The sequence below is a fragment of the Manacus vitellinus genome, unplaced genomic scaffold (genome assembly GCF_001715985.3).
Source record: "Manacus vitellinus isolate BGI_N305 unplaced genomic scaffold, ASM171598v3 scaffold_27_pilon, whole genome shotgun sequence".
NCBI classification, from domain to species: Eukaryota; Metazoa; Chordata; class Aves; order Passeriformes; family Pipridae; genus Manacus; species Manacus vitellinus.
Window position 1 is genome coordinate 11,017,690 of NW_021940039.1, and position 22,128 is coordinate 11,039,817.

The 22,128-nt window shown below is 48.3% G+C and overlaps 1 protein-coding gene across 1 annotated transcript in view; it reads left to right on the forward strand.

The window, feature by feature from the left end:
• Window positions 1-22,128, forward strand: part of EXD3 (exonuclease 3'-5' domain containing 3) — a 275,317-nt gene that overhangs the window by 45,878 nt on the left and 207,311 nt on the right. The window contains exon 2 of the mRNA XM_029960619.1: window positions 13,073-13,186. Within this exon, the coding sequence (XP_029816479.1) occupies window positions 13,150-13,186 (37 nt within the window). The 5' untranslated portion in view covers window positions 13,073-13,149. The remainder of the gene's footprint in view (window positions 1-13,072; window positions 13,187-22,128) is intronic.

The window sequence follows — 22,128 nt, forward strand, 5'->3', positions numbered from 1 at the left end:
ATCATTCCATGATTCTAAATTCTCAGTATAGCTTCCTAGAGCAATGCACAGTATTCACTAAGAAGTTTTTTCCTAAATACAAGCAGCCTTCAATTCCTGTCAATGAGCAGTTTTCCTCCTGCTGCACCCCTGTGCTGTCTCTGGTTCAGGTCGCTGCTGCCCCGGCTGCTTCTCTTTTCCACAAACTTAAGCTAAAAGAGTTGGCAAAAGCACCTTGAAAGAAATTCAGGTAGAATATCTCATCAGCACAGGATGCTGCTTCATGCTTTCATACCAGCAAAGATCAAATTTCTCTTTGGTAGGAGCTGTGCCAACTTCACCACCCACGCTTTGACAAAGGGTATTGTTTCAGCATTTGAGGTGATTAATAATTTTTAGGAGGTTGCAGTTTTCCATTTTCAGCATGTTGCCTCTGATTTCCTTGTCATGTCTCAGAGGCTTTGGAGAAGCTGAGGGGCAAGGTGAGGAATGATTGTGTGACCAGGCTTACCTGCACAGAGCAGGGAACGCTGCAGTTCTTCCTCATCCAGCCCTATATGAGAACCAAGTCAGTGGCTTCCTCAGCCACCGAATAGTGTTTTCCTTAATTGCCATCAGGCTGTAAGAAATTTCCTCTCCGATACTGAGTTTAAATAAAAACTTTCCTGCACCTTGTTTCCATTGTTAGCCTGAGAAAAATCCCTGAAGAGGGGCTGGAGCAGCTGGGGTTATACACAGCCTGCAGAAACGATCCCTTGCAGAGATGCAGTCAGGTCATCACTGAGTCCAAGACCAGGAACACACAGGATGGTGACAAGCAGCCGTGCTGGCTGTCTTTTCAGCTCATGCTTTACTTGTTTCTTGCCTGTTTTCTGGAATCTCTCCTCACTGATGCACCATGCAGGGAGAGCTGTGCTGGGCTTCCTACCCTGTTCTGTGCTGCACCTCTTGCATGGAAACCAGACAGGAGAGACATTGCTCTGCTGCTCATGTTAAGAATTGAGGGGATAAAGATGTGTCAGGAAGGGTCAGGTTGGATCTCAGGAAAAGGTTCTTCCCCCAGAGGGTGGTTGGCACTGACCAGGCTCCCCAGGGCAGTGGGCACAGCCCCAAGGCTGCCAGAGCTCCAGGAGGGTTTGGACAACATTCTCAGGGACAGGGTGGGATTGTTGGGATGTCTGTGCAGGGCCAGGGATTGGACTGGATGGTCCTTGTGGATCCCTTCCAGCTCAGAGTCTTGTATAGTTCTATGATTGTAAGTATTCCTGTGCCTTTCCAGCTCCCTGGAGCACTGTGACAGCAGCTCTCAGAGCTGGAGCAAGGCATTTCAGTGCCTGGGTTATTGTCTTGTTGGGTGTTGCTGCTGCAGCCCTCTGACTGTGATGGCAGCAGTGGGGTTCTGTATATCTGCCCTCATTTATTTTCTTTAAATCCTGACTTGTCAGCTCCAGAATTTGGTGTCTGCAGAGAGACTGAGACAGACTCCCCTGAGAAAGGGAGTGAGGGGACTTTTTCCCTGAGCTGATGCATGCTCACTGCTGAGCACCTTTCCTAAGATAGCAAGCAGGAAAAATAAACCAGTATAAGGAGTTAAATAATATCCCTGCCTGGCATCCCAGTGTGGAGGGCTGCTAAGGTACAGACATGGGGGAAGGGATGATATTGAAATCCATTAAGGAACTTTCAGTACAGGTTTAAAAACTTCCAAGGTAGTTTGTGGCCATGGAAAGTGAGCGGTGCGAGCAGTGGGGAGCCAGGCAGGTGCAGTGGGGCACTTTGTGCCAGAGCACCCTGCACTGCTGTCATCCTGCATCCTCTGGGGTCCTGTACAGGGTGCAGTCTATTGGCGTTTTACAAAGGAACCCAAGGAGCTGATCTCTCACACAGCTGAGATTGCATCAGTTCTGCTGGTATCAGCACGTAGGATTCTGGTCCTTTGCTGCCCACCACGAGCAGGTGCAGCAGTGGGGCTACCTGGGTTGGTGATACCAGAGGAGATATCAGGCTTCCCTTTGGTTTGCTTTTCAGACCCTGCAGTTTCTGGTAGGCATTTGCAGACTCAGAGCGGGGAGTGTTGTGGGGGAGCAGCACAGGGTGAGATCTCCAGTGGTTCCTTTAATCAAGTGAGGACTTGTGTGTACATGGTGCTTTACAGCAGAGGTGCTTATGGCTTTGTGGCAGAGCAGTGCAGACACACTATCTTGATGGAGCCGACTCGCTGCCCTGTGAACAAGTGAATTGGATTGTAACATCCCAGAGCAGACATGCATTTTGTGTTCAAATGCAAAAGGGAGGAATCCCAATCTTTCCAGTGGTTGCCCACAGCTTTGCTGTTTCACTTTGAATTTGTTGCCAGTTGTTCAGATGCCAAATCATTTGGCAGCTGATCAGATACTCCTACCCATGCCTAAAGGAGAATATGTTGGTTCTAACATTTGTATTATTTTATGGGTCGATTCATCATTACTTAAAGGTCCTCCAAAAGGTGGTTAAAACTATGCGTAAACTGTAGTACTTTCTGAAAAATTAGACCATGATTATTGCAACTCTTAACTACAGCTAATAAATCATACTAAGAAAAACACATGCCTTTCAGGTTAATAATATTGTTTATGGATGCAGAACAGTCCATAAGCTGGGAAATGCTGCATTTTTCTCAACTTCTTCTGAAGACAGTGATGGAGACATCTGTAGTTATTGAGATCTCCTGATCTGAGCAGATGGTTTCACCCTGACTGTGCATGTCGCTGCTCAAAACGCTTCTGAAAATTAATGTGAGCCTTTGAACTGGAGTGCTCTGTTCCTCAGACACAGTCTGACCCACGTGCTGGGGCTGAGGCAAGGAGGAGGCTGGAAGGTAAAGCCTTTGCTTGTGTATCAGAATGAGGACCAAAGGGCAAGGAGGAGGCTGTTGAAGATCCGTCTTCCAAACGTGGAAAAACCTGGCTGCCTGCCCAGGAGATTCAGGAGTGGTTTCTCTGTGCTGGCCTTCCAGGAGTTCTGTGAGGAGAACAAAACCCCAACTTCAAAACTCTTGTTCTTTTGTACAGAATCATCTTCTACAAACCTGTTTACAAACCAGTGTTGTACAGAATCTTCTACAAACCTGTTTACAAACCAATGTCCCTTGTAAAAGCCATTTATGTTGCCAGAGATGACCTGGCATCCCACTGATGGCTTCATCACTGCATTCAGAACCTACTTCCCTCACCCTTTACCTCCTGAATAAGCTTAGAGAAGGTTTCTAGACATAGCTTATTCAGGAGGTAAAAGCTGAGGAACAACTCTCCATGAAAGAATTTTGAAAAATATTTATTATCAGGCATAGTGGAGATAATAGTGATACAGCTTGGGAAGAGGTAAAAATTCAGCACACAGTGTGTAGTGAATAATGTGACTCGACTTTGAGGGATTTGACACTCTCCCTGTGCTCCAGCAGAATGTTGTTTTTCTTGCTGGGGATGTGGGGAAGTGTTCAAGGAGAACATGGTGGAGTTACTGGCTTCATGCTTGACAAAGACTTCATTGAATTTGATAAGCAGCCTTAGTTGACCTTGAGGTCATCTGGTGATGACAGTGAAAATGAAACTTGTACAGGAAGAAACAGAGAGAGAACACAGACATTGATGGATTGATCTGGGGGTGCCAGTCTGTGAGATGCCAGCGTGTGGAATTGCGCAGGACAGAGGACTTCCCAGAGAGCGAGAAACAAGGTCAAGAAACAAGGCCACCAGTCCATTGTAAGGTTTGATTTTATAAAGAGATCTACTGGTTAAGGCCAGCAATCAGTAATCCCTTAATTTATATTCCAAGCAGCAGTCAGGATTTTCAGCCACAGCAAAGCCAGTGTCTCCTCCAGCTTTTCAACCATGACCAGATGTTGCAGCTGATCTGTGCTGCAGCTCCTGCCTCTCCATCCTCCATGTCCTCCCCTGTTCCTCTCCTTGCTGCCTTCAACAACGAGGATGCTCCCTGCAGGAGGTGGAAGGACTCACAGGCAATGATGTGGGCAAAAGACAAACAGAAATAAGAGGCAAAGCTTACTAAAACAAATAGCTGCTTGCTGACATGGTATATCAGATCTCAGGTGAGAAAAAACTGCAAAGGAAATCTAAGTCAAGGCTGATCAGAACCTGAAAGTGAAAATGCCAATAGCTTGTGGAACTTCTGAATCATGGAAAGGTTTCCAAGGTGCAGTAGCAGTGTCTCTGGGACACAGCCAGGGAGCTGCCCACCAAGCTGAGTGTGGCCTGGGCTGTGCAGGCTCAGAGCTGCTGGCTCCGTTCCGGCTGTGGGCAGCCCTGAGGAGCCGGGCCAGGACGGAAGATGAGGAGCTGCAGACAGTTGGGATCTGAGGGATTTGCTAGGAACAGGGAAAACAGAGGAAATGGTGATTTGAGAGGAAATCTTTGGATTGTTCTGCTTTGATTCACGTTTAGACATGGTCTGGAGTGAGAGTAATCAAGGAGAAATCCACACAGCAGAGCTTCAGCTCCTGTGGGTGAATGGAAGGGAAGATTGGGCAGAGAAGCAGATCAAGATGGTGAAATTTAGCAGATTTCTAAAATTACTCATCTGTCCTGTAAAAGCTTTTTGTTTAGAGTTGTATCTATAGCTAGAGGTATTCAACCAAAGCCCTCAGGAGAAGAAAAGCTTCAATACTTTTTATAAAAAAAAAAGGGGGGGGGGAAAGGTGGTTTTGCCAAAGACAAACCTTCCTCCATCCCTTCTCCTGTAAATGCCATGATTCATAAAATTCTCTCTGATTTGTCTGGGAGTTTGCTGGAGCATCTGTCACTCAGGAGGGATCTGCATTTACTGCACTTTTACCAGCGTAACTGTACTCCCGAAACTATGTAGTGGAGATGTGGCTGCAGAGTCTCTCTGGGGGATCCCCTGGGGCAGCCCCCAAAGCGAGGGGTTCAGCAGAGGCAGGAGATCAGCTTGTGCTCCTGCAGGCACTGCTGAGCTGTGTCAGTGCTCTGACCCTGCCAAGCAGCTGCATTTGGACATCACAGTCCCCTGATGTGTGTTAGTGCAGCACAAGGAATGTGGCCTCATAGCTCAGCTTCTCCAGCCCAGGCCCAGCAGTTCTGTACAAATACTTTCTCATTAAGATGCCAGAAGTGTGAGCTGAGGTATTGAACATGCAGGCACCCAGCCAGCTGTGCTGTCCTGGCAGAGCCAGGTGGGACAAACATCTGGCGAGAGCAGGGGCTTCAGCTGCCAGAGTCTGTCCAGCCAAGCCTTTCAGAAGTGTCAGACTCTGGAGGATGCTTCATGCTTTTAAAAAAAGCAGAAGATGAATATGCTTATGAGAGACAATAAAGCTTCCTCAGCAATCCAGGAGGAAACGTTCAAACACTCCGTCACAGAGCACTGGACACATGTTAATAATGCTGGGTTAACACCACTGCCTGAATGAAATCCAAGTGCTGGGAAGCAGTCAAAGTGTCTGAAGGACTCACACCCAAACAGCCCTGACTCTGTTTTGGAAAGTGGTGGAGTCCCATATTGAGTCCTCAGTGATGCTGTGCTCACAGTGTTAACAAAGCTGTTCTAGGACTGGAAAAGAGAAAGCCAAATAAGCTCTTTTAATGTGAGAGAGCTTAAGAGAGACTGAGTTGTCAGCATTTAAAGTAACTATGCTGGATTTCCTCATAAGAAGGATTTACATGTTACTATTACAATCATCTTGATTATTTAGTCCCCTGACATTTTATAGTTTCTCAATTTTTTTTTTTATATTATAGTGGTTTTCAGTAGTGGCCAAAAATTGGAATGAAATTTATGAAGTGTGTTCATCTGACCTGTTTTTCTGTTTGCTGAGAATTCGTTGATTCTTGTTGAAATCCTGCACTCCCTATTTCCAAAGTTGTTCCTTAGGGGTTTTTTAAGGTGCTGTTTTGGAGGTGAAATAATCCTTTAAGATTCTTTCTCCTGAAATGGAGACCCTTTGATAGGTTAAGTGCAGCTGCATGGGTTTGAAATAGCCCTTACAAAGTGCCAGTGTAGGTTCTGTTCAGCCTGTGAGCTGTATGAGACTTACCCAGCACGTGCTGGCACATCATCTCGGCCTCTCCTTCACACCAGTAAAGAAAAAGAAAGAATCAGAGAAATGCAGACAATAACAAGGCTGAAAATCAGTCTCTGAAGTTAATACATCCCAGACTATCAGGTTTCTGTTTCACCATTGTCTTTACAGAGAATATTGTTCTTGGTATTCCCTGTTCCCCAGGAATCTCCACGTGCAGCACGGCAGGGTCAGGACGTGGTTTGGTTCGGCAGGTTGGGTGTCACCAGTCCCAGTCAGACCCCTCAGGGTGTCTTTGTGTGAGACAGTGCGGGTTGGACACATTGGACATGTGACAAAGGTGTGGCACTGGTGGAGGGGGTGGCACAGAGCCCCCCTGCCAGGCACAGCTCCGGCTTCCACGCGCTGCTGCGGCTGCTCCTGCTCTGCCACTGATCCTCCTGCCCCCTCAGGGACAGGGATGGGCACAGGGGCACAGCTGCTGTGGGACGACTATGGTGTGGAGACTGGTGAGGGAATCATGCATCAAAAGCGTGGGACTGGGAGGGTTTGGATAGTTGCCTTGCAGGGATGATTCCCTCAGGTGTCCCTGGCTGATTCCTGAGCCAGAACATTGTGCTTTGGATTGTTGCCCTTTTCATTCTCCACATTAATGTTGATGTGTAAATCACTCCCTGGTCACCTCTTTAGAAAGCAGGAGATAGATGCTGCATGCAGGGTGCTGGGGGCACTGGTGGGTGGAAGGGATGAGAAATCCCAGGGGTCTTCAGTGACCCCAGAGACAGGAGAGTAGGACACCTCCCTGTACGGGGTGTGCGTGGTTCCCGGAGCAAACCAAGGGGGAAAAGGGCCGGCTGGGATTAATGTAATTTTACAGACATACGTGGCCAAACAAATAGAAGAAGATTTAAGTTATGGAATGTTCATCTAGCAAAGGACGGTGGATCACGGTCACAGCCTGCCCGTGTGCCGGTGCCCCAGGCCGGGCGGGGGTTTGTCAGCAGAGGGTGCCAGAGACCAGCGGCTCCTCCCTGTCCCTCCGCCGCAGGAACACAGGTGTGAGCAGCACCTGTGTCTGCAGCCAGCACAGCCTTCCCGGGGCTGGGCACGACGGCACCTCCTCCAGCACCAGCACAGACCCTTGCAGTTGTCCTGACTTCAGCAGAGACTTGAGCTGTGCTGGTTGTTCCCAGGGTGTTTTCCAGGAGGCTGGAGGCGATTGATGTGTAAGGAGAGTGAAATGAGCAGTGAGATCTGGGTGTGTGGAACTCTGCAGACGTGCAGAGGGACAAGTTCTCTGGTGTCCAGGGCTTTCTGCAGCGGTTCAGGTTTTATTTATACCCTTGGTGTCACAGCAATTTGCTTATTGATGTTAGGAACTTGGGCAGAACTTCCATTAAAAATACATTCTTGTCAAACTGGCAGGTTTCACCAGGCTGAGAGGATGGCCTTGAGAATCCAACAGACTTTGATAGACATCTGTTGATGTTTGGGCAGCTGCTTTCTAGTTATAGTGTCCGAGCTAATGAGGCAGAGGGTGTTCACTGCAGCAGTGTGGCTGTGCTGGCTTTTGCTGTGTGTGTTCTGGTTTGAGCCTTCAGCAGTTCCAGTGAACCTTATTATGGTAATAATGGTGTGAAATTATTAAATTACAGCCAGAAATGATCAAAAGTCAATAAACATTTAATAAAAATCCCATTAAAGTGAAGCAGGTAAAGAGACATCTCCTTAGAATGAACTCCAGTAAAATGAATGGATACAGGAGGCAGCTTTCAGCTGCAGGGTCATGTCCTGGCTCCTTGGCTTCTGCTGTGCCAGCGGTCCTGGTGGTGCTGAGCAGCCCATTGATGGTTGTAAGATCCTGTGGAGCCCTGTTGGCTTTGGGGTGCTGAAGGGGAGGGGAGCACAGGCCTGGTGCTGTGGCAGGCACTGCCTGAATGCTGCCTGGGTTTAATTTTCTTTTTTATTTTTTGCTGGTGTCAGTGATTTTTTCCTATATTCTTATCACAGCGAAGTGAAGTTTCTATTTCTAAGTAGTGAAAGATTTACATGATAAAGAGAAGTCTGTAAAAGTAGGTGGAACTGCAGTTTGCACTTCAACCTGAGGTGCTAAGAGGCCACAGGGCTCTTGATCACTTCTCCCCACTCTGAAATAACATATGCTACAGAGCTGGCTTTTAAAGGGGCTCAGGATGCAGGTCATTTGTTACATGCTGGAGTCTGAGATACCTCAATTCAGGCAGAGATTTTGGGTGGTGTAGCTTAGCAGGGGCATTATGAAGAATGAAGTGTTGGGTTTGTTACTGATGGGAGCCAAATTGAAGCTAAACTGGGTATAAGTACAGGATCCAAAGTCTGTAAAGTTAATGAAGTTAATGCTCTTCACAGGTTGTTTTTGCATGCACTCCTGGGACTACAGTTCCTTCACCCATCTCCTGACTCAGATTTTTTTTCTTCGGAGGGGTTGGTGATGCTGGAGACCCCAGAGCTGCCTCCTGAGGGCAGTGGAGGGGCAGCTCCAATCTCTGCTCTGTGTGACCAGTGACAGGACTGGAGCTGTGTCAGGGCAGGCTCAGGTTGGATCTCAGGGAAAGGTTCTTCCCCCAGAGGGTGGTTGGCACTGACCAGGCTCCCCAGGGCAGTGGGCACAGCCCCAAGGCTGCCAGAGCTCCAGGAGGGTTTGGACAACGCTCTGAGGGACAGGGTGGGATTGTTGGGGTGTCTGTACAGGGCCAGGAGCTGGACTGGATGGTCCTTGTGGGTCCCTTCCAACTCAGAGTATTCTGTGATTTGATGATATCTTTTGCTGCATGTGCCTTTATGTTCTATAACAATAAAGCAATAAAAGGCAGGTTGCAAGATTGTGAGATGGGCTTAAAAATCTCAGTATGGAGAGGCCTACAAGTGAGCATTGCTTTGTAGTGGTTTTTTTTCTTGTTTCTAAAGATTTAAGTTTCTCTCACTTCACATTTTCAAATCTTTTTCCATACCCAGGCAGAATAGAAACCTGCTTTTTTTTTGGTTTGGGGACATTTTCTGAGGAGAGATAAGATTTTTTTACACAGTTTTTCACATTTGGAGAAAAGCACCAGCTCTGGCAGGGCTTGAGATACCAGCACAGGAGCTGATCCCACAGGGGGGTTAACAAATGGTCAGGAGGGATGTTTACTGCTTTTCTCTGCACAGCTCCAGAGCTGAGGGCCAGGAGCCCCTTGTTCACTGCAGCCCAGCGATGGCCCTGCTTGAACTGAAATCACTCAGAAGGAAACCAGTGGCCTCCAGTTCCCTGTCTGGTGGTGGCTGTGGCCTCAGCTGTTGCTGAGGAAGCAGGACCTGAGCTCTGTTCACACCATCCCCATCCACAGGGAGGTCACTTTGCCCTTAGGGCAGGTGTGACCTGCAGGCAGGGCAGGTGTCAGACACTCACCACCCATCCATCCTTCCATCCCTCCCTCCATCCATCCCTCCATCTCTCCCTCCCTCCATCCATCCTTCCATCCCTCCCTCCATTCATCCCTCCATCTCTCCCTCCCTCCCTCCATCCTTCCATCCACCCCTCCCTCCCTCCCTCCATCCCTCCATCCACCCATCCCTCCATCCTTCCCTCCATCCCTCCCTCCCTCCATCCCTCCCTCTCTCCCTCCATCCTTTCTGCCCCAGCCCCAGGTCACTCAGGGTGACCGTGTGCACCATTTGCTCATTTGGCTTAAATAGGAAGCAAAGCACTCCTGCATGGCCCTAGTCCTCGAATCCAGAGTCTGACAGTGCCCACACCTGCCCTGGATGAATGTCAGCAGCTCTTGGAGAAGCAGTTTGGCAGCTCTTTGCAGAACCCTTTTCCTTTACCTGCTCCATGCTGGGTTTCCACAGGGGGAATGTGTGAACAAGAAGACTTGTTGCCCACGAGCAATTGCCTTCAGGTGGGACATCACTCACCACAGCATCCTGCAGAACTGAAGGTGTGCAGTTATGTTCTGCCTCTGGACACACTTGATTTAGACCTAAGTGGGGCTGACCTTATAGAAAAAACTACAAACTTGATCCTGACCCCAAAAATAGCAGGCAAGGAATGGGAGAATAGCCTTTGGAGTGGGGAACAATGGAATTTCATTTCACATTAATTCTTGAATTACTCTGATATGATGTCAGAAAGGGTTTTCATATAATGTTAAGGTTGAAAGAAGCCTTGAGGAGAAATTGTAACTTTTTTTGTTTACTGTTCAAAGGAATGGAAGTGGTGCCTCAAAGTGTCTTCTGGAGGGAAAGTTTCACTGTAGCAAGTTATGGGATGTGTCTGGTGCAAGTGGTGTGAAAAACTGCAAAGCGGTGCAGAGCAAAGCTGAGGCAGGTACTCTGCAGCAAACAGGGGCTCCTGGGGGGTGAAGAATTGGGAGCAGACTGGGGATAGAATCATCTCATTCCACTCCACTAGCCCAGGTTGCTCCAAGCCCTGTCCAGCCTGCCCTTGGACACTTCCAGGGATGGGGCAGCCACACCTTCTCTGGGCAACCTGTGCCAGGGCCTCCCCACCTTCACAGGGAACACTTTTTTGCTTATATCTAACCTCAGTCTATCCTCTAGCAGTGTGAAGCCATTCCCCCTTGTCCTATCCCTCCATCCCTTGTCCCAAGTCCCTCTCCAGCTCTCCTGGAGCCCCTTTAGGCCCTGGAAGGGGCTCTCAGGTCTCCCTGGAGCCTTCTCTCCTCCAGGTGAACCCCCCCAGCTCTCCCAACCTGGTTCCAGAGCAGAGGGGCTCCAGCCCTTGGAGCATCTTTGTGGCCTCCTCTGGACTTGTTCCAGCAGCTCCACATCCTTCTTGTGTTGAGGAACACAGAGCTGGAGGCAACACTGGTGGATGGGTCTCACTTAAGCGGACAGAGGGGCAGCACCTCAGAGCTGTGGTGTTTGTTTGATGGCAGTGCTGTGCCTGCCTTTCTCTGGTGTGTTCCTGTGGGACAGCAGAGCCGGGATGTCCAGCTCGGGTTAAAGTAATGGTAGAGGGTGGGATTCAGCCTGTGGCACATGGATGCCTTCCCCTGAGATGAAAACTCCCTGGAGTCCACCAGAGAGTAACATGTGACTCCACTGATGTCACCTTCACATCACTCCTCATGGGATGAGCTCCCCAGAGGTGCCTCTGTGCTGCATATGATGGATGAATCGCACACAAAGTGCACTGGGAGGGGCTTTGCATCACCAGAGCAGCACCTGTACTCCCTGCACTTCTCTGAGAGCTGCTTCTGGACTGACTGGGGATCAGCAGGGATCAGTCTTGGAGTCTGAAGTGCAAACAGAGGGGTTGAGGGGAACTTGCAGGTGTTCACATGGGTGCCCACAGACCAGCTGTGCCTTCCTGTGGGGCTGGTGTGTCCAACAGAGCCTGGGGGCCCTGCCCATGTCCGCGGGTGGGTGCTGGCCCTTGGTGGTCCCACGGCCCCAGAGGCTCTGGAGTCTCCCTTGGCTCTGCTCTGGAGGAGCTGCCTCGTGGCTGGGCTTGTTAAAGCTGCTCTAGGTACGAGTGTGACCCCAGGACACTGTGAGGGTTTGGTTCCCTGTCCCTCAGGTCCTGCTGGAATTTCCATTCAATGACATTTACAGGAGTGCACAGAAATGTTGTCTGAGTTCTGGGCATCCGCCCAAGTCCATTTGTTGGTTACTGTGGTGGGGTCTCATGGGACACAACCTGAGAAGCCACTGCTTGGGAGTGGGGAAATTCTCCTTTGCCCAGCTGCTGAGGAGAGCTAAATTCTTCAGTGTCCTGGACCATGAATGTACCATTTTGGTGGGTTTGTGTCTTTGGACAGATCATGGATGAATTACAGCCCTTTTTGTTTTCTAGGAGACCAATGGGATAAAGTGTGTTTAGGCTAAAACCTATTTGTTCCACTTTTGGGGTCTTCCTCCACATACACCCTGCTTTTTTTAATTTTTGGGCTAAAGACCTTAAAGAAAGCAAAGGGCCTTTGCTCATACAACATGTTGAGGTTAATTCTGACCCACTGGATCCCATACAAACTGCTTACACTTAGGAGCTCGGCATGAGATGCTGCCAAAGGTGACTTTCATGGCGCCTGGTAAGAATCTAAACCTTCTGAGTGCCCCTGAGTCAGGTACAACTCATGCTAAATGTGGAAGAGATGCTTTCAGAGTCTTGTGTCATCCATTGAGAACAGGAGGCTGTTCCTGTGAGGCCACCCGGATGCACTGCTTGTTCTGTGTCATGTCCTGCTTCATGTGCCTCACTTACACTGCTACAAACAACAAACCAAACACACTGCTGTGCCTCCAGCCTGGTGCACAGGGACTTAAATCACTTGTTGTTATTGCCTGTCTGTTTGTATTTTTTTAAGCATTTGTGTTCCACCAACACACTCAGAGTGAGTATTCTCGAGGGGGAATTTCCTTCCTGATAAACAATCCTGTAGTGTGATTCAGCAGGAAGGATGTGGTGGTTAAGGCACTGGACTGGGATTTGGGAGACATGGGTTGTCTTTCCAACTCTACCACAGTCAAGATGTGATGAGTGGAAGGGCAAGCAAAACAAAGAGAAGGAGCTGTTTAGCTGTGGCAAAAACATACTTTCACGTGGTCTGTCTGATTTGGGGTTAGATAGGTCTGGGGTTTTCACAGAATCATAGAATGTGCTGAGTTGGAAGGGACTCATCAGGATCATCAAGTTAATTCCTGGCCTTGTGCAGGAGTTTTGTTTGGCTACTCAAGTAAACAGCATTAGGACTCCTGTTTGTGCAGTTCAAATTTGAAAGCTCATCTTGACCTGTTCCAGGAATCCAGATGTGGGTTTAACTACACGTTGCTTTAACGTGCATGAGATCTCAGATGCCACTTTTCAGTGTTTCTTGGTTGACTTAATTCAGTTCACCGTCGAATTCTCTGATCTTCAGGCAGTGTGTAACTGTGGCTCCTACACCAAGTTGTACTTGCACGTAGATTCTCCACTCTCTTGTTAAATTCAAGGACAGCAGACCACACACGAGATATTCCCTTTGTCATACAGGGTGAAGTTCCTGCAATTTGACAGTAACTCTTTTTTCTTTTTAGAAGCAAGAGCTTGGAGTGCCATCTCTGAGTTTAGACCTCCAACCTCAGCATCCTGATCTGGTGCCGCCTTCGGGAGGATGAATCAGGACAGTGACTCAAGTGATCAGCCCACAGGTGAGTTTTCTGCTTCTCTAAGCGTTTGCCTGTCTTCTCCTGTTCATTCAGCATGATTTGCTTTCCATTTATTTTCTTAGTGCTATTGGAAGAGAATACTGAGTCACAAATAAAGCAAAACCTGTGAATCAGTGCTAAATTGCATGCCCTGAAGGTTATTGGATCTTTGAGGCTTCCTGTCCACATCTGGATATCAGAATTCTTAGAATTCTAGTCCAGGTTGAAAAGTTTACTAGCAATTGTTTTTATAACTTCTCACCAGTTCAGAAGCACACAGGGTTTTATTACTGTGTTACACAAGTCATTCAGCTTTTAGCCATAGTTTAATTCTCTCTCAATTGCTTTGGTACTTGGTTTCCCTGTGCAGAAAGGGAACACGTGCACACACACCATTGTCACGGATGTCCCATGAAGTCTCAGTGTCGGATCCTTGCTGGAGACATTAAATGGACAGGAATTTGTTACTTTTTCTGGCCCAGACCTACCATAAATTTCCTCTCCTATTCCATCCCCATCTTTGGTTGTTGGAATTCAGCCTCATTGAGTGCTTCTGGCAGTTTCTGCCTCGGGGCAGGGCCTGGGAGAGGCGGGTGCCAGAGGCAGTGCCTGTGGCCTCCCAGGCTCTGCTCAGCCTGGGCTTTTTTGGAAGTGTCAAGGGGCATTCTTAGCTCTGACGTGAGGGCTATTTTTTGACAGTTCCCATTGTTCCCCACTCTTTGTTCATGGGTGAGGTCTTTTCTTCTGAGGCCTTTGTCAGAAATACAGGCTGTTAGGAGGGCTGTCTGCTCACAGGTTTGGGGAGCTTTCTTTTGTTGTCAAGAGTCCTGAGAATTTCTTCCTTCCTTTTTCAGACTTGCTTGGGCAAACTGGCCCAGACAATATGTGCCTGAGGGGATTGCTGGGATACCCCCTTGCTGGGACAGCCAGGAGAGTGGTCCTCAGAACCACACCCTGTGTGCTGTGCTCTGGCTGTCACAGGCCACGTGGCTGTAGGCAGAGCAAGTTCATGAGTCTGGGGTTCTGAACACCTGCCTGCACTAAAGCCCTTGCTGTTCTCTGTGGGTTTGAATCTGGGAGCTCAAGAATGGAAAATTTTAGAAAAATTCCTGTGGTAGGGGGAAGTATCTATTCTGTAATACTCAGCGTGTCTTATTACTGTGAACAGGTGATGATTACACGTCGGGATGTGTGGAGATTCATGAATCATCCACAAAAGGACATTGGGGCTGGGTTTTTGGAAAAAGGCTTTCAAGGCAAGTCTCTATAACACATCCTGGGTGCTCGTGAGAAATGTGCAGTCAGAATATTCATAGATGGCTCGTTGCAGCCTTGTGTTTTGTAGGGGTAATGAATGTTGTGGTTTCAGTTTAGATCCACTCTCTAAAACAGGCACAGGAAAGAAGTTGTCCAGAGGGACACATTTCCAATGTGTGCATTTTACACCTTCTGTTGAAGTGCTTAGTCCTGGTTACTCTTGGAGTCAAGTCCTGGGTTAGACAGGTGTGATCCACTGGGGATTTATATCTTGGCTGAAGATAGGGATCTTCCACTTTGGGCCTCCATTTGTTCAGCTTCCAGCACCACCTATTGAGTGTTCACTTCATTCTGAGCTGCCACTGTAACTATACTTAGAGAGGAAGGATATTATAATCTTGTGAAAGATTAAAATATTGTTACTGTAATCCAGCTGGAAGGGGAGAGCTTTTCTCAGGGTAGGAGACAGCCAAGGTTTTTCCCATTCTGTCCTCCCCTTGTATACAGGAAGGAAGTGCTGGCAAAGGCCCCCCGGGCTTCCTGTCGACTTGGGAGCACATTTCCAGACACAAGCTTCTCCACCATCCATCACCCAACCCGGCCAAACAATCGTGGCAGCGCCAGGGGAAAAACACCCGGCTGGGATAAACAGCAGGGAGGAGCGGGAGCAGCACCCTGGGACCTGGGCACGGGCCAGCTCCTGCTGTGGCTGTGTCTGACAGCAGGGCACTGGGCTTCCCTTCCCTTCCCTTTGGAACTGAGAGCTTAATGGTCAAAATTCCCCCTTAGAAGAAGCAGCTTACCAAAGGAAAAAGAGGCGGAAAGAAGGAAAAGGGCTGACGTTTAGTAAAGAGGTTGTGGAGGCACTCTTTACAACACTGGCAGGTTGTGGAGCCTGGAGCCAAGGAGGTGGCCAGGGATGCTCCTGGGCATAGAGCACCCCGGGGTGATGTGTGAGTAACTGGGATGGAGGCAGAGCTTTCTGTCAGGTCTGCAGGGCAGGCAGTGCTGAGGCAAAGGCCATCTGTGATGCCTCAAAGAAGGAGGAACCAAGTAGGGTGGAAGCCTGACCTTTAACTGAATCATCTTTGCTGAATAGGATTCTCTCCAAGAAGATACTCAGAACTGAACTGGGATCTTCTTCTCTGTGTCACTGCTTTTGTTTAAACTCTGCATTTCAATATTTCAGTAATACTTTCAGATCTGTCTACTCTGTAACCTTTTTTTAACTTGAAACAACTGTTTGGGTTTATTTTTTTTCATTATGGTTTTAGTATCCTCACAAACTTTGAGCTGGGAATTTCTCCCTACAACTACCTTAAGGAGGTTATAGTGAGGTGGTGGTTGGTCTCTTTGGTCATGTCCCAAGATACAGGATCAGAAGAAATGGCCTTAAGCTGTGCCAGGACAGATTCAGATTAGATACTCGAAAATATTTTTTCATTGAAAGAGTGTTCAGGTGCTGGACTGAGTTGCCCGGGGAGGTGGTGGAGTCACCATCTCTGGAAGTGTTCAAGAGGAGCCTGGATGTGGCACCTGGGGACATGGTTCAGTGTTGAACGTGGTGGTGGTGCTGGTTGACAGTTGGACTTGATCTTAAAGGAATTTTTCAACCTTAACGATTCTGTGATTCTGTGACTCAATATTTGAGGCATAATTCTCCTTCCACACCTATCCAGAATGCTCTGTGGGTAAGCTGAGCACCTGGATTGGTCAGTCCAGGTGTGAGCATCCTCACAGACAGAGCCTGCTAACATTACCGTGTTCTCACTACTTTCGAACCACTGATTGTTCCCTGGCATGAGATGCTCCAAAGCCCCCCCTAGTAGGTTGTCCAATAGCAAGAGGACTTGTACATGGGAATGGAAAGGGAGAGATGGAGAGACTGACCACCAAAGCCCTTGTGCCTGCCCTGCTTGTTTCACACTGATGCTGCCCTGCCTGAACTGAGCTCTGTGTTTGAGCCCAACCTCAGGCTCAGCCAAGCACATCAGCTGGTGAATTAGTGTGGAAATAAAACACCTCCAAGACTTCTCCATTTGGGTCATTGGGGGGTATAATTCAAGTTAAGAGTCCAGCCTAATGGTAAATTTGGAATTTCCCCTGAAACTTCAGCAGTTGCTCATAGTGTAAGAAAATATTTTGTGGGGTTACTTTTTTCCTGAATTAACTGATGCTACAGGATTCCATCAACCTTTCCTTAGACTTCTCTCCCTGAAAAAGCCTCTGTCAGTAATTCCTGCAGTATGACCACCTTAGCAGTGTGTCCAGTGTGCTCAGGGTCAAAACAGTATTTAGTTAAGGCTTTGTTTTGGCAAAACTGGGATAAAACTTGAATACGAGTGTAACCTCTTGAATTAAGGAAAGAGTGTGTTGTTTATTGAGAAGGTTTTTAGGCTGGAGTTGCAGAAGTAACTGGTAAAGACTTCCCAGAAGCAAATTATATGCTCCTGAAATCTGCCCATTCTACCCCTGCATGCACACTGACCATGGGATGGGGTACTTGTGACACATCTTTCTACGCAGTTTATGCTTTCTGTACTTTTTTGCTGTGTGTAACTCTTAACAGTCTTAATAACCAAAAAAAATCCCCAGCTCTGTGCTGGCTACCTGCAGGAGCACCTTCTCTGCCCAGCTATATGTGCCTTTCTGGGGTTCTTTCATTCATTCTCCTGTTTCACATTTTTATTGTCCTTTGTCTGGGCTTACAACAGGTGTGGGGTGGGCAGTAAGCTCCTTAAATGCCTTTACAGTACTCTGTGGGACAGAAATTATTTCTTATTTAAGATCTTTACAGAAAGCAGGATTATGGAGCCCTCATTTAAAAACTGAAAGCATTTCTACAATGCTAACGATTATTTTTAAGTCTACCAGAAATGCAAATGAACAACAGCAATTGAAAAAGAAGTTACTGGAAATGGGATGGATAATAAATAGCAGTACCGGCTGCATGGTTATGAAAACATTACCCCACAAACTCACCCATCTGGCCTAGAGCTGGGGAATGGCAGGTTTCCCTACTGCTCAGCACTGAGTGTAGGTGCTGGCAGTTGAAGCTGTCAACTTTAAAATTAAAAAGGCAAAACACAGCAACCTGGTTTCAGGTCCTGCTGCAGCCCTGCAGTCCCCAGCCTGTTCGGGGCATTTGACTCTCTCATTTCCCTCTTTGGGACAGTATTAATCTTCTCCTTTGTGAAGCTGTTTGACTGTACCTGGGAAAGTGCTCATGTTAACAGCATGCAAAATTTCTTAATTTCCTTCTAGAAAATAACTGGTTGTGTCTTTGCTTGTTCTGGCCATCCTGATGAGAAGAGTAGAGGAGACTGAGGGGAGAGCTCATGGCAGTTCCAGCCTCCTGGGGAGGGGTAGAGGAGGGGCAGGCTCTACTCTGAGGGGACCAGGGACAGCAGACAGGGAATAGTCTGGAGCTGTGCCAGGGCAGGGTCAGGTTGGATCTCAGGAAAAGGTTCTTTCCCCAGAGGGTGGTTGGCACTACCCAGGCTCCCCAGGGCAGTGGGCACAGCCCCAAGGCTGCCAGAGCTCCAGGAGAGTTTGGATGATCCTCTGGGGCACAGGGTGTGACCCTTGGGGATTAGCCTGTGCAGGGCTGAGGGTTGGACTCGATGGTCCTTGTGGGTCCCTTCCAACTCTGCACATTCTGTGATTCCGTGAGACATCACTTGAATGGGCAGTGGGTGTGATTCTGCTTTGTTCCTCCAGGCACTGCTCTCTTAGTTATTTTATTAATCTAATTATACACTGTGACAGCAATGGGTTAAAAAAAGAGACAAGACTGTGATTTGTTGACAGTGTCCCTTTCAAGTCCAAGAGTACCAACGGAGAATGAACCCGGAGCAATGTGAGGAACGCGCAGCACGGTGGGATCTGCCAAGAGCACCGAGTGCCGGGAGAGGCTGCGAGTGCCGGGGTGTTCAGGGCTGGGAGGACTGGGAATTCTCAAAGAAGGGAAAGCAGGCAGGGACTGCCAGCCTGTTCTGACATGTGCTAGTGGCTGTCATGGTTCATGGTGCAAGGGAAGAGAAGTCCTTGGGGTTGCCAAAGGCTTTGAAAAGACAAAGACATAGGCTTGTGATAATAAGTGCTGTTTGCCCAGGGGTAGGAGAACACTGTGTGTCTGGGGAGAATGATGTTTACACTGAATATGTGGTCATACAACAGAAACTGATGGATAATGAAGGAGTTTTCCAAGCATTGCCTGCTGGTCTCAACATTCATCTTTGCAAAAAGAAATGGACTATAATAGTTGTTTCCTCCCTCTCTGGTTCTTTCACATAAATCTAGTGAAGACAAGGGTCAAGTTAAATCCAACAGGCCCAAACACCTTTCCAAATTCTAGCAAGGTCCAGGTAACAGACACTGGTGGAAGAATATCCTGTGAAATCAAACAAGCACTAGTTCTGAGAGAGACAGGAGGTGACTGTGTCCTACCCGCCAGGACTATGGTCCTGCCTCTCGGTGCCTGTTCCCATGCAGTGCCCTGGGAGGTTACAGGATTCCCTGCATCCTTCTTTCCTGCTCCACAGCCCTGGCTCCCTGGGCAGGTGTCCCCTGAGGGGTGGTGTGTGTTGTGGGGGAGCAGGGGGGGCTGCCTGCAGCACACAGCCACAGCTCTTCCCTCGAGGTGTCTGTCCCTACAGAGGGTTTTGTCTATGGAGGGAGGGATGGCTCTGCCCCTGCAGGGATTCATTTGTGCTGTAGTGGGAACTGGGAGGCAGTGGAAACGTCCTGCTTGGAGGCTGGAGCAGGGTCTGCTGTGTGTGATTGTGCGTTCTTTTAAATTAAACTATTTTGCAAGCACTTCCTTCCTGCATTTCTCAGAAGGAGGGAGGGGGGTGTGCAAAGAATGTTGAACTGCCTTTGACGGAGGAGGAAAACTGAAGAAAACAAGAGATGCAATCCTAACTACTGACCTTTTACTTGAGCTTGGTGATGTTTTTCAGCAGCAGAGCCTCTGGGGAGTAACAGCATCCTCCTTGCTATTGTGCTGCCTGCCCAAAAAGGGGGCTAAAGTTCAGCTTTTATGATGTTCTCACTCTGGGCTTGTGGGAAAAAGGCCACATTCCCTTTCTTAGGTCATACGAGTGCAAGAGATGACAGAGTCCTACAGTCTAACCCCAGGGCAGGAGGCCAGTTCAAAATGGGACTGGGATAGACAGCTTGGTAAATATGCCTCCAGCTTTTTCTCCTTATGGAGAGTCACAGCAGGTGGGAGGGTAATTTACATTGTTAAATTAAAAGGCACTGATTTATTTTATGTTGGTGTGTTATTGTTTCATAAGAGCACATGGGTTGCCATTACTTGTGATAGACTTATTGTTAAATCCTCCTTTTCCACTTCGGTCAGGAGTTACTGGAAGTGAATGTTATCCATGAGGACAAAAAGGCAAATAAGCATAAAACAAAAGCCCAACCTCCTCCCCAGCAAACTGCAGTTTTGAGAATTGAGATTATTGCAGTGGATGTTCTCAAATGGAGCTCCTTGGCTCTCAGACTGTTTATTCCCTGTACCTGGGGGCTACAGAGACACCGGTCCCTTTGCTCATGGGTTCAGTTCAGGCTCCATGTCTCAGAGGTGCCACCTGGTCTCGCTGTCACCCCTTCCCTCAGCAGCATCTGGTGTTTCTCTCCACTGAGGTTTCCTTCAGTTGTTGAGGTGTCATTCAGCAGATACTGAGCTGGTGTTCTACATGGCATGATCCTGGTTATCTTGTGCTTCATGAAGTGTTGAGCTGGGTCTGGGGATAAAGGAGGCAGTTCTGTCTGGAAAGGCTGCCCATCTTAGGGATAAATTCTGTTTTAAAGTTACAGATCCTGTTTTAAAGTTACTATAAGACATGCTGTTTAAAAAATAAATCTGGATGATGCTGACATCTGTCTGTGCACTGACATTCTTCAGCAGTGCTCGTGACTCCTGCTCCAGGAGCTCAGAGTGCTGATCAGCCCATGGCCACACTGTCCTGTGGCTGATGTGTGAGTTTTATCTGAAGTTTGAGCCTTGTCTTCTGCATGGTAGATCCCATAAAACCTAACACTGTACCTGCCCTGCAGGTCATTAAAGGCTAGGTATCCCTACTTCTTACACTGTCAGTAATGTGGATTTCTATATGTTATAAGGAAAGATGTGTGTTTTGGCAGAATGGAGCAAATGGAAGTGTTGACTGTGAGGGAGGGTCTTGCTCCTGCCCTTCTCTCTCATGTGCTTGTACCCAATCCTGGTACCTTGGGCCCTTCACTAAGTTGCTTCAATTCACTGGCCCAGCAAGAACAGATCCATACTTTGGCCAAGTAGGTTTTCTGCTGAGGTGAAGCAGAGGGGCAGCACTGATCTCTGCTCTGTGTGAGCAGGGACAGGGCCCAGGGAATGGCTGGAGCTGTGTCAGGGCAGGGTCAGGTTGGATCTCAGCAAAAGGTTCTTCCCCCAGAGGCTGGTTGGGCACTGACCAGGCTCCCCAGGGCAGTGGGCACAGCCCCAAGGCTGCCAGAGCTCCAGGAGGGTTTGGACAACACTCTGAGGGACAGGATGGGATTGTTGAGGTGTCTGTGCAGGGCCAGGACTTGGAGTGGATGATCCTTGTGGGTCCCTTCCAGCTCAGGAGATTCTGTGATTGTAATGAGAACAAGTCACTTTGCTTTTAGACAATGTATGTCCTAAGTAAAATGTCTTGGCACCAACGAAGTAGTGAAATAAAGCCAGGTATTAATTCAAAATGCTTGAGAAAATGTACACACACCAAATCACAGCTTTGGGTGGCTGTTTCAGGGGAGCAGACCTGTTGGTGCTGCCCCCTCAGTGATGGTTTCACCTCCCTGGGTACCCCACACCTGTGACACGGGGGGGTTGTGACTGTGGCAGGTGAGACCCAGCTCACCCACCCTGTGATTTTTGGTTTGGCCTTTTCACAATGAGCTTTGCCTTTGCAGCTTCTTCCAGTGACTGACCCTCATGGTTGGTAAATACGAATACCCAGTTACCTGAGGTGTGCAGGAAGGTGTTTGGGTTGTGGAGGAGAGAAATGAGGTACCTGCAGTCTGTCAACTATCTGGTATTTCTGGTTATCACAGCGAGTGATGGAGAACAAATTAGTGCTGGGAAAACAGGCCTGCAGCTGAGGGAGGTTTGCCAGGAGGTTTGCCACACAGAAGGGATTTGGACCCATGATGTGAAGCCACAGAACAATGGCATTCAGCTAAACCCAGTAGTGTGTCTGGTCAACGCAGGCTTGCAGCTCTTGAAAGTTGCTTGACACTTACCTTTCTTCTGGCTTCCAAGTATTGATTTTTGTATCCACAGGGCAATGCCTGTGGCAGCCTGTCTGGTGCAGGTGCTGGAGGTTCAGCCTGCCCCTCTGCCCCCTCCACCCTCAGCTCAGCTCTGGTGGCTGTGGCAGAGCCCCTGTCCCTGCTGCCCTCCAGGGAGGTGCCTGTTTCACAGAGCTGTAGGCTTTGGCTCTGCACATCGCTCATTTAACCTCATTTAATTCTGGCTAATCTGAGGACATATCTCTTTTTATTTTCTGCTGGATGCACTTTGCACAGAGCCACACAGACATTGGGAGGGAGAAGTATTTGTCTAAATTGTTTGTTTTTTCTTGGGGAAAAAGAAATGAAGATTTATTATCGGTTTTCCCTCCCCAGGGCTCTACCTCAGCAATATCTTCTGCAGAGCC